This window comes from Acanthisitta chloris, unplaced genomic scaffold (assembly GCF_000695815.1).
Source record: "Acanthisitta chloris isolate BGI_N310 unplaced genomic scaffold, ASM69581v1 scaffold3851, whole genome shotgun sequence".
Classification (NCBI taxonomy): Eukaryota; Metazoa; Chordata; class Aves; order Passeriformes; family Acanthisittidae; genus Acanthisitta; species Acanthisitta chloris.
In genome coordinates, this window is record NW_008655311.1 from 22,123 (window position 1) to 33,717 (window position 11,595).

Consider the following 11,595-nt stretch of genomic DNA (forward strand, 5'->3'; position numbering starts at 1 on the left):
CCAGGAAGGTGCTTATATCCCTCCAGTATAAAAACATTAAGAATTTTGTTTTCTCTAACCTTCCTGTCAAAAAGCATTTGTATGGACAGCCATCGATTCAGCTGTATAGTATTTGACACAACTTTCCCTTTACCTTCCTCACCTATAAAACTGTCAGGAGCTTTCAGGGAGGATAAAGGGCTGTGAGAAACACCTTCAAAAAGTGAACAAAGAGAGAAATGGCTGTGGCTTACACTTAATGCCTCATCTTCAAAAACAATCCCAGTGTTTTTCAGAGCAAGTTAAATAACTTAGAAAACCTTTGAGAATTGAAGAGATAATTATCTCCACATTAGATGCAAAGGAAGAAAAACAGAGGCAGAATTACTTGCTGTAAGTGTTGAGTTCTATTGTTTGAGATGTTTCTAATTATAAAGTATTGGAAGCCGTAGGAACCAGCAAAGAGATCTACTCAGAGCTTTTTTCCTGAATTCAGTTGCCTAAAGCTGTGCACTTTGGATAGAGTTTTTGACCTGAAACTCCAAATTTGCATGAGAACCAAAAGGAAAAACAAATCTATCAATTAAGGTATGTGAGGTAAAATAAAAAGTTATTAATTACTTCAAATATGAAGTGACATAAATCAAAAGACTTCAGATAGAAGTAGCCTCCTGAATTTCTCTGAATTTTCTCCTCTCCCTCCATGTTCTGAGAGCTGCAGAGTCTGCACCCAGGCTCCCAATCTTTGGGAATAAGCCTTCTGGAAATACCTAGAAGAAGTCTCAAGTCACAGCTGAATGTTCACAAGTTAAATGATGTGCTCAAAGACCTGACTCTGCACCTTCTGCTGGTGTGGTCCTGCATCTCTGTATGGCTGCCACAGAAAAGCTTGTGAGGTGTCTGATTCTGGTACAGGTGAGCTGTTGCTTTCACACTGCAAAATGTGTGACAGTCACTGCTGATCTATGGAGCAAGCATTTTGCTCATCACCAATTTTTGAGTCCTCAGCACTGAGACCTTTGGAGATTTGTACAGGTGTGTTCTGTCAGTGTGTTGTCTTTCAATGTGCAAATTGTTCCTTGGTGTTGAGTCACTCTGCTGTCAGCAGTTATGTCACAGTTATGCAGGTTCTTTCCAAGTCCTGCTTTCAAGCAGACCAAAGTTATAGAACTCTGTGAGACTGTATTCATTTTGCAGAGCCACTGGCTCTATCTTTCAAATGGACTTTTCTACCTGACAAAATATGGGAAAACATTTCCCGTGGAAGGCTCTGTTAGGAGTTATGGTATGTGATTACAGATCCAGTGGAGTAGAAACTTTGTCTTTTCAGAAAAGAAGCACTAGAACATTTTTTTCCTTAATCTATCCATTTGGGATTTGACAACAGCTATTGCCACCCACCTCTGCAGGGACATAGCAGATGTGCATTTCTCCTTCTCCTAGTTGCATCAGTCACCCACTGGCACTGCAATGTGACTGTTCTGTTGAGGTATGTCTCTGTTCTCCAGGATGTGTTGCAACAGGGAATTATTTTTCTTATACCAGAAATGTGCAACAGTAGGAGGCACTGGGGATTCCCAACTCCCCGTGCTGTTTAGAATAGCATGTGTGGTTTATATATCTTGTGAAAGTTTTGCACAGCTTGTGGCAGTAAGGCACTTCAGAGAGGAGACTCAATTCCTTTTACATGGGCAGCATCCTGCAGCCTGCCTGAAAGCTGCTGTGGTGAACCTGGGCTGGCTGTAGTTTCATAGTATATGGAATTAGCACTAGAGCAGAAATTAAGATAGTTCATATATGTCATATTTATGTCTTATATATACAGCTGTGTAAAACTTCAAAACACGTATTGCTAAGGAATGCAGAGTCTTGTTTGTTACTTTGGAGATAGAAAAAAAAATTTTAGCACTGGCTTCTTTCAGTGCAGTTCAATGGTATTCAGAGCTGTCGTGGCCAAACACAGTCACAGGGTGCTGCATTAGATAGGATTTATGTGGTGTGATCCCTGGTGGTGTCACACTACTTTATCTGCATCGTAGACAGTTGAGTTCACTGATTTTACTTCTTTAGGTGCAGCTGATACTGTAATTTGGCTCATGGCTAATGCATCAGTTATATTCCAGAAGATCCTGCCTTCACCCTGAATTCTCTGTCTGTGTCTTGGAACTCTTCTTTTAAGGACTTAGCCAAAGTGCAAATATAGAAGACATTCCCTTTAGGATTCTAGAATAAAGTCGAGCTGTGTTGGGCTCCTGTTCAACAAATACCTCATCCCTCTAGCTCGTCTCACTATTTATCTCTTTCAAACAAGACCCAGAAGGAAGAGAGAGGTGTTTCAGTGATCTGTTGTTGTTTGCTTCTTCTCATGCTATGTTTAAAACATCAATACTGGCTTTGGAGATGCTGTCAAGAGTCATGAAGGGCCTGCTCTGTTCAAACAATGCAAAAAAAAACCTCCAGCAAAGTTATATATTTCCTTCCTCTTCTTTTAACCCTTGTGCCTTTTGGAAATTGGCTGCCCTCCCTTTAGGGTGGTTGTTTTAAAGCTATTTAGCACTAACAGCATCTGGATGGACACTAAAACATGGGCATAGTCTTTAGGAATTTCTCTTATCCAGTTTGGTATTTTACTGCCCATTGTTATTTTTCTCTCATGTTTTATCTAAAAGTCTTTATGTAGAATTTTGCAGCCGCTCAAAATATTAATGTTGATACATTTAGCAGAAGAGCAAATGTCAGAGTTCTGAGTAGTAGTTTAATGCTTTTACTGGATATTTGTGTGAGCAAAAATCGACAATTCTTCATGAAAATAACAAGTTTAAATGTAGTACAGTGAAAAGCAGAAAGAGAAATGTTTGAGTCGCTTTGTCAATTATATAATGAAATGTGTGGAAGTGTGCTTGTGCAGTTGAAACAGGACACATTAATCAGAACCATGGTTTGGAATCTTTTCTTATCTAGGATACAATTTCTGTGATTCATTAATAACTGAAATTGCCTGGAAGAGAATAATCCTAAATTTTGACACTTTAATATGTGCAGCAGTATGTATTTAATACATGCTCCAGCTAGTTGTGGGTGACAATAAATTCCCCAGACTGTGTATACTGTGCAGTATCTTTTTGTCAGCCACTGCCAGGACAGTACTTAACTCATCAGCTTACAAGAGTCTTGCCTGCTTCGATATAAATAAGATTTTAAAATAGTTATTCATGTCACTGCTGTTTTCCAAGTGTAAAACTAGTGAATTAATTGAGTCCCAAGGGGAATATCATGGGTGCACTTTCATCATCTGAAGAATTTTGCTTATATAGTAGAGGAGTACTTTTGTGTGAATATTAAAATGTGTTGCCTGGATTTTAAAGTCCAGTAAAAGAGTCAATGTTTGAATCTCATGATTTTTTAATTAAATTTTCTCAGCAGTGTGCTGTCCTATGTAGAGAGCTGTTTGAGTCAAATGGTAATCAGAATCCATTGTCTTGTAAATCACTACAGTCTAAAGCAATTACCAAACTGACTGACTCTCATTTACTTCAGTAAAATGGATCATGGGAGTAACTAGACAGGAATGAATGAAAGAAAATTTTCTCCACCTTCCCTCAGCCAGCCTCAGCTGATATGTGATGATATACATCATACACTAAAGCTACAATTATGGAAGAGCTACAGGATAAAGCTAGCAGGATTTTCTTTAACCATTAGGGAAAAAAAGTTTTATTCATGGTTTCCAACCTGCCTGGAATGCTGTTTTCTCAGGATCACGTCTTTTCCTAATAACAAATGCTGACATCACCTGTTTCTATCTAAGTAATTAATTGGTATTCAGGGCATTACAGATTATTTCCCTTCAGAGAAGAAAAAGGATGGTATAGGCCTTTGCTGTTCTTTAGAAATTAAATATGTGGGGCACCTTAGCTGAAGTTTACAGGAAGTTCTTGTTTTTGTTGAATACAGTAGGAAATATATATCAAAAGCTCTTTGTTTCTTTCCTCTGCCCCTAGTCTCTCTCCAGTGAACGCTTTCTGACAAAGCTCTCTTAACTTTCTGTATCATCACATTAGTAGTGTCATTTTGCTTCTTTGGCATCTCTCTGATATTTGCAGCTGAGACCATGTGGAACTGCATCATCAAAGCCCATCCCTCAGTCCTTCAATTAATATGCCTGGGTAAAAGCATTTGAATTCTCTTTAGTGAAAGTGGAGTGAAATCTGCAGCCCCAAACAAGATACCTCTGTATTTCCTAGGTATGCATGCCAGATACTTGGTGTTCTTAAGTGATGTTCAGAGTAGCTCACACATTGTGAGCTGGGGAAGAGTGAAGGATTGGGAGATAAACATCTGAAATCCATTTTCATTTGCAGGGACTGTCTGTAAATCGTAGACAATTAAATGAAACATTTATTTGCATCCATGAATTTCTTTAAGGATGTCCAACTCGCTCTTTAGTTTAAAAGCCTGAAAGCTAAAGAATACCTGTCTCCTTTAATTTATCCAGTGAGTTTTTCTAAGCAGTCCTTAGATTAAAAATTGGAATCTATAACTCTTCTCCTCTGAGCTCACACTTGTTGCATACGGTCTTCTGCATCTATTAACATGGCTTGGCAACTCAGCATCAGCAGACAGATAAGCAATTCTTCACTCCACTAGTTAAGAAGGAGAAATCAAGAGTAACAGAAATTTGAATCTCTCAGGCTCCCTCATAGTCAATAGAATATTTACAGTAGGTATTAAAAAATGGCCAGCAGTAACATCAGAGTTGTCTGAGTGGCAGCTGTTGTGTATGCTGTTTGTTTCACTGGGATTGATATTGTCTTTTTGTTGACAATATTTACTGGATTCAACCTCTTGGGTGACTTAGATATTTAGATGTCTCTGCCAAGACAGCATTGCTCAAGGTAAATTTGTTGGTGAAAACTGATGCCAGCAGGATTCCAAGTGTCTGTAGTAATTAGCTCAGTTTCTTTATATACCATTTTTTGTACCTAGTCTTCAGATGAATTGATGGCTTGCATATTTGCTTGCCCTCAAGGAAAGTGTTGCCTTTTCTGTAAAGGCGATTGGGGTGAGGTGACAGAACAAGGTACTTCATTTCAGTGTATGGAAATGGATATTACCATTTTGACATATTCGCTAAATTAAACATGACAGTGATTTGCAGCCCTGAATTTTTCTAAGGACACCTAGGTTGTGCTATAGTTTTGGGTTGGTGGTTTGTGTTTGCTTGGTCTGCCTTTTATTTTTTCTTGTTTCAAAAAATCTTGAATATGTACACACAGGGTCTATTACATGTGCCTTACTCCATTAACTAGGTGTCATTGTTTTATATATATTAGCCAGCTCAAGAGAATGCAGGGTGCTCCGAATGACAAAGACAAGTTTATCCTATGAAACTGAAAGAAAAAAAAAAAAAAGAAAGAAGTTTAAAATCAAAGAGAGATGGTATTATTCTAACTAGAATTTCTGATATAGCATGCTCTGTGTTTGAAAGTGAAGGTTAAGAGGATGTTACCAGGGTAGCAGTTTATCTCAGTAACATGCAAAGCTTTATAATAAAGTTAAAAGAAAAGAATAATTAAAGATTAGAGATAAATTATATAAGATGTAACATGAGTTTACTAAGGTAGATTGTGTCAGAACAACATAAGAGCATCTTTGTAAAATAAAATCTGTTTGCAGGTGTGAGATTTGGTAGCTTTTATCTCTCCGGTGTTCAGTAAAGCATTTGTTATGGAACTCATACTAGAAAAACGTAAATGAAACTAAAAAAGATGTTCTTTAATATTTTAAATTTTGTTACAGGCTGAGAAAGCAGTTAGAGAAGGAGCAGCAAGTTGTGCTCTGTACTGAGCATTTACACTTGACAGGAAGAGGAGGGGAAAGCTTTGTGTATGTCAGTCAATTCAAGGACATAGTACTTCTTGGCAGCTACATCAGCCATTTCCCTCAGGACTCTGTGATGCATCTTATCAGGTCCTGTAGATTTAGGTATGTCCAGTTTCCTCAGGTGGTCATGAACCTGATCATAACTTACAGTAGGAAGCACTTTGGTCCCCCAGTCCCCTTCCTGGTGTCCATCCACTCAAGAGATGTGTGAAGACAGGTTGTCATGGAAGACTGAGGCAAAAAGATTATTGAGTACCTCAGTCTTGTCCTCATCTGTAGTTACCAGTTTTCCATTGTTTTTCAGGAGATACACCTTCTTTGACCTTCCTGTTCTGGCTAACATACCTGTAGAAGCCCTTCTTGTTATTGTTTGTGACCCTTGCCAGGTTCAGTTCCAGGTATTCCTTGGCCTTTGTCACTCCATCTCTATACAACTGAACTTCATCTCTATACTCTTCCCAGGTTACCTGTCCTTGTTTCCACTGCGTATGTGTTTGGTCCTTTCCCTTGAGTTTGACCTGCAGTTCCCTACCCAGCCATGCTGGTCTCTTGCCTTCCTTGCCTGATTTCTTGCTCCTGGGGATTGCTAAGCTCTTGTGCTCAAAGGAAGACGTACATATCTCTCTTGTCCCTGGGGACAGTGTTCCAGGGATCTTACTGATTTGAAGAGTTGAGTGGTCTAACTTGCCTCCTCACCTGACCCATATTCCTCAGGTAAAGACTGCAAAATCTGCCAATGCGTCATCACTGCAGCCCAGGCTGCCTCTAATCTTGATGTCCCCGATTAGCTCACTTACACTGGTGACCATCAGATCCAGTGTGACATCCCTTCTGTTAGGGCTGTCTATTACCTGGATCAAGAAGTTATCCTTCATGCATTACAGGAGCCTCCTGGATTGCCTACAGCTTATGTTTGTACTTTTGCAGCATGTATTGGGGAGGCTGAAGTCCTCCACCAGTAAAAGAGCTTGTGAGTGCAATGCCTTCTGTACTTGGAGCAAGAAGGCTTTGTCAGTACACTCCCTTTTGTAAGGCAGCCTGTGGTTGACACTGACCACAAAGTTCCCTTTGTTCCCTCAATCTCTGATTCTTACCCACAGGCTTTCAACCTGCTCATGGCTCTTCAGGACAACTCTTTGCAGTCAATCCACCTCTTGATGTAGAGAGCAACCCCTCCGACTCTCCTTCCTCCCCTGTCTCTTCTGAACAGCCTGTAGCCATTGATGGCTGCACTCCAGCCTTGGGATTCATCCCACCATGTTTCAGTTATGGCAACAAAGTCATAGCTTTCTAGCAGCACAGTGGCTTCCAGCTCGTCCTGGTTTTGCCCATGCTGCTTGCTTCGGTGTAAAGACACCTCAGCTGGGCTGTTGGCTGTGTTGCCTTCCTAGAAAAGAACAGAAACCAAGGTGCAGTTAGAGTTGCAGGGTGTACTGAATCATGCAGCTCATTAAGGAATTAAACTCATGAGTTTTGGATAACCATTATTAAAGGAAAGTCTTGCACTGTCTGATAAATGAACTCTAACAAAAATAATGCATAAGTAAAGCTTTTTATCCTGTTTTCCTGGGGAAACAGGGCTCATAGATGTGTGCTGTCTGTTTTGCTCATCAGTCTCTAGCAGTAACTTTTGATAGCCAAATTGAAATCACCAGCAAATAAGTGGAAGTTCAGTAATACTTTCAAATAGGAGGAGAGACCAAATTAGTATGGTTGAGGTAAGGAGAACATTGACACTATTTATTCATTTTGGCAACAGCCATGTCAACAATCCACACATCCTTCCCAGCTTCTGTCACAGCTTTGTTCTCTCCTGCTCTGCATCCTGAGGAACATGGGAAGACAGCAGAAACCAGGGTGTGGGAGGAGGTTAGGTACAGATAATGCAGTGCCTGAACAGTGAACTAGGCTGCATTATTTTCTTGTTTCTAATGGGATGTTTTTTGCAATCTAATTTTCTGACTGCTTTTACCTGAGAATCCCTGAAGTGCATAGGTTTTATTTCATCTACACCATTAAGCAAGCCCAAGGGATTAAAAGATTTCTGTTCCTTTTTAGCATTGGATAGATTTGAGAGCTGGAGATATGCTTTTATCTTTAATGAAACTGCATACTATTTGAACTATTTTCAGTTTGAATGTTTCCAGAGTTTAATTAGCAATACATGAGCATAGCTCTACAACAAAGTCTCACCTCTATTTGCTATTTACAGATTTATTGCCTTTGTGCTATAAATTTGTTCTGTATGCATTATTTCAACCCTATGTGTTGTCTCCATATTTTCTTAAAGTAGACTAAGAGATCCACCAAAATGCAGTGTAAAATCCATCCTCTTTAACAAAGCAATGGGATTTTACAAATTCTGATTAATAAATTTGTTAAATAAGATACACTTTCCATAATACTATAGACTGTAAACTATTGTATTTAATAAGAAAATTTATTAAATATTAATAAATTTGCAGGTAGGATTTTTCAGGATTATCTCAAGTACCTTAAGCAGCATCATTGCAAAAGACCTATTTGCTTCTCTTAGTAGAGGCTCAGGCTTTAAATTTAAAGATCCCCTGTTACCTAATCTTAAAAAAATCCAGCTAGAAAATGTTAACACTTGCCAAACAAGAAAAGTTATGGTAATTTTGTCAAAGAGCCTATTTTAGTTCAACTGCTAGCATAAATAACTGCTAAATAACCAAAAAAATAAATAAATAACCAAAGAAATAAATCATTGTTTCACTGTCTGTTGAAGAATCTTGTCAGCAAATAGAAGAGAGCTTAAAAAAGAACAAAAATAATCATGTTTCTGGTGTAAATATATACCTTCAGTTTGATGTTTGGGAGAGTTTGCATTGAAAAACAACTCTGAATGGACTAGTTTGCTTGCTTGCCAAAGGCTGATAAGCAAGTATACTCAGTGTTATGCTCTGAAAATATAGAACTATAAAATATGTGTCCCTCCTTAATTTATAAAAAGAAGTAAAACTGAGCAATAACTTTAATGAAAAATGTGCTGAGTTTTTCAGTATTTTTTTAAACCTCCAGTGGTGACTTGAAGCAGCTGTACCCTTTTGGAACATGGGTGTTTTCAAAGCAGAACTATCCAGGCGTTTCAAATTTGTTTCTCATACTGTTTTAGTAGATATCATGGAAGATACTTTCAAAATTGTAATGTCTGTTTTATTTTAGAAAGAGGAATAATTGTTTTGTTTGGAAGAGTATCTATTTCCAGTATATGAAAGTCTGATTTAAATTCATATATCCTCAAGGCACATGTAGATGCATGAGTTACATTGTCCTGTCATATAATTTTAATTGTTCAGAAACCTATTTTTATCTCACCTTCATTCACATTTCATCTTTATAGAATCTTTGGTGTATACATTTATGTATTATTTTAATCTCACAGGTTTTCAAAGCTGCCTGTGTACAAATCATGAATTCTCTTTAATAGGATGGGTTTACTTTGTGTCTCTGCCTGCAGATTTGACTCTGAACATGAGGCTTGTTTGTCTTCAGTAGTTTTCTTTTTATATTTGTTTTGGGATTACATGCAGAGTGAGATGATGAAGAGCAAAGTCTAATTAAAGTTTGATTGTTATGACTGTGAGAATAGGAGTCTCATGTTGGGTGGATGATAACCAAGCTGATCCAACTCTTCATCTGTAAGAGGTTGGTAAATAGGCATTGCATCTACTGCTGATCAGGCAGACAAGCAATAACTGTGAATGAGAAGCTACCTGATTATTGGGTTTTACAGCAAGAGTTCAGTCCACTTCACGGTCCACTTACCTAGCTTCAAATTCTGTCGGCGACAATTTCACAGGAGACAGTGTTGGAAAACATGGTAAAGTCAAGGGAAATGTTTTCCCTTAATAAATTCATGCTGACTACTACTGAATCACCTTTCGTGTGTTTGGAAATGTTTTCCAGGAGGACTCATCCAATGCAAACTTGTAAATTGTGGACAGGTCCTTTTATTCATAGATGTGTATGTGTGTGTGTGTATACACACATGAGCTGTCTAGAGGTATAATCTAGATTGTTCATAGGATGCAGTGATCTGATTTTTCATGGTTATGGCAGTGTAGTTATTCTACGGGTCAGAATATCCCTTTGTTGGTCAAAAATACTCATTTCCACAGAGTTACTGAATATTAATGTTATAGGGGTATACATTTCTATACAAATATAACTTATAGTAATTGTATTTAATGGTTTTTTTTCTTTGAAAGAACTCCAGTGCATTTATATATAGTAATGACTATTTCTTCTAACAGTGGTTTATGAAATAATATCATGTTTACTTTGTAGAGCTGTACATTTCATTACATGGTAGGTACTGATTTCAAGGAACAAAGAAAGCAGTTTGAATTTTTTTAATAGAAAATACTGTGGCAAAAAAAGTTACTACCATAATTCTCCTGTAGGTTCATGCCACTCCTGTGGTTCAGGAGAAATGCCTTGGTTACAGCTTGTTACAGAACAATATGAAAGTGAATTGTTGGAATTTGAAAATACATTTGAAAATGCAGTTTGCATTTAATCAAGTTTATTCCTGCTAACTCTATTGACAGGAAGCCCTAGTGCAGCTCTTAGCTCGTGCACTCAAATTTCAAAGAACTTGTTTGTTCATTTGCCTACCTGTAGCAAACAGAAGTACTGTGTGTGCAGGGTAGTCACCAACTTTCTATGTCAGCAGATGGGCGTGATGGCATCTAATGCTGAAAATCTGCATCCTGGGGAGTTCACACTTTTGTGTTTGTTCATGTGGAAGTTTCCTGTCATGTTAACCTTTTGAGAATGGATGTTGGTTTCTCATAGTTCTCATATGTGTGTAGTTAATAAAGTTTTAAACTCTAAAAGTTTTGACTTTTTTCTTTTAATATGAAAATCCCATTTCTATTTGAGATAATTGTTTGGGGTAAAAAAGACATATTTTGAAAGATAAATTTACTATTATTTCTCTTTAGTTTCAGGCACTGCATTCTGTGTCACAAACACTGGTTTTGCTGGGAAGAAACAAAATACTAAGAAATTCCTTAACATCACTTCTACTATCAGAAGTCCATAAGTTTGCTGAGCAGCTGTTGGAAGCTCACCAGGTACTGTCATCTTTTCCTTTGGAGAGGGGCCAAAGACTGGTGTTAGGGAGTAGGTTGTCTTTATCTACTTGTTTTGTGAAATGCATCATTCTATAGAATATGCAAAGGTTTAAGAACCCAGAAGATGCTGGCAACTAACTTAAACAGCAAATTCAAAAAGAGAACTGTAAAGTAAAAGAAAATTACCATATGGAAAAATAAAATTGTACTGCCAAGAGACTTGAAATTCCTTCCACCTTTGGAAGTAATGAAATGTTTATTGTTGTGCAACAGGAAACATAGAAAGATTTTCTGACAAAACACTTCATAAGGTTCTGGAATAAAACTTTTATGTTCTCTTCCCAAAGCTTATAGGACTTTCTTGTGAACCTTCTTTTGAAGGTTCCTTTTAAACCACTTTGCATTTCAGTGGCTGTCAGAAGAATAAGTGAGCTTCAGGCACTTATGTAGAGACTACAGTGACTAATTTTACAATGACAAAGTAGTCTTGAAATGTTCACCTGCCCAACACAGTTTTGGATTTCTTCTGGGGATAGCAGAAGGTTCAAGGTGGATGAGTTGGAGGGCTCAGGAGTTGTGCATCTAGCTCTAGCTGACACTTTGTAGGACTTTGAAAAGCTGCAGTTCATGT

At 37.9% G+C, this 11,595-nt stretch overlaps 1 protein-coding gene across 1 annotated transcript in view; it reads left to right on the forward strand.

Annotated features, from left to right (window-relative positions):
• Window positions 1–11,595, forward strand: part of MEI4 (meiosis-specific 4 homolog (S. cerevisiae)) — a gene marked incomplete at its 5' end in the record, with an annotated part of 56,198 nt that overhangs the window by 14,549 nt on the left and 30,054 nt on the right. The window contains one exon of the mRNA XM_009083832.1: window positions 10,833–10,964. Within this exon, the coding sequence (XP_009082080.1) occupies window positions 10,833–10,964 (132 nt within the window). The remainder of the gene's footprint in view (window positions 1–10,832; window positions 10,965–11,595) is intronic.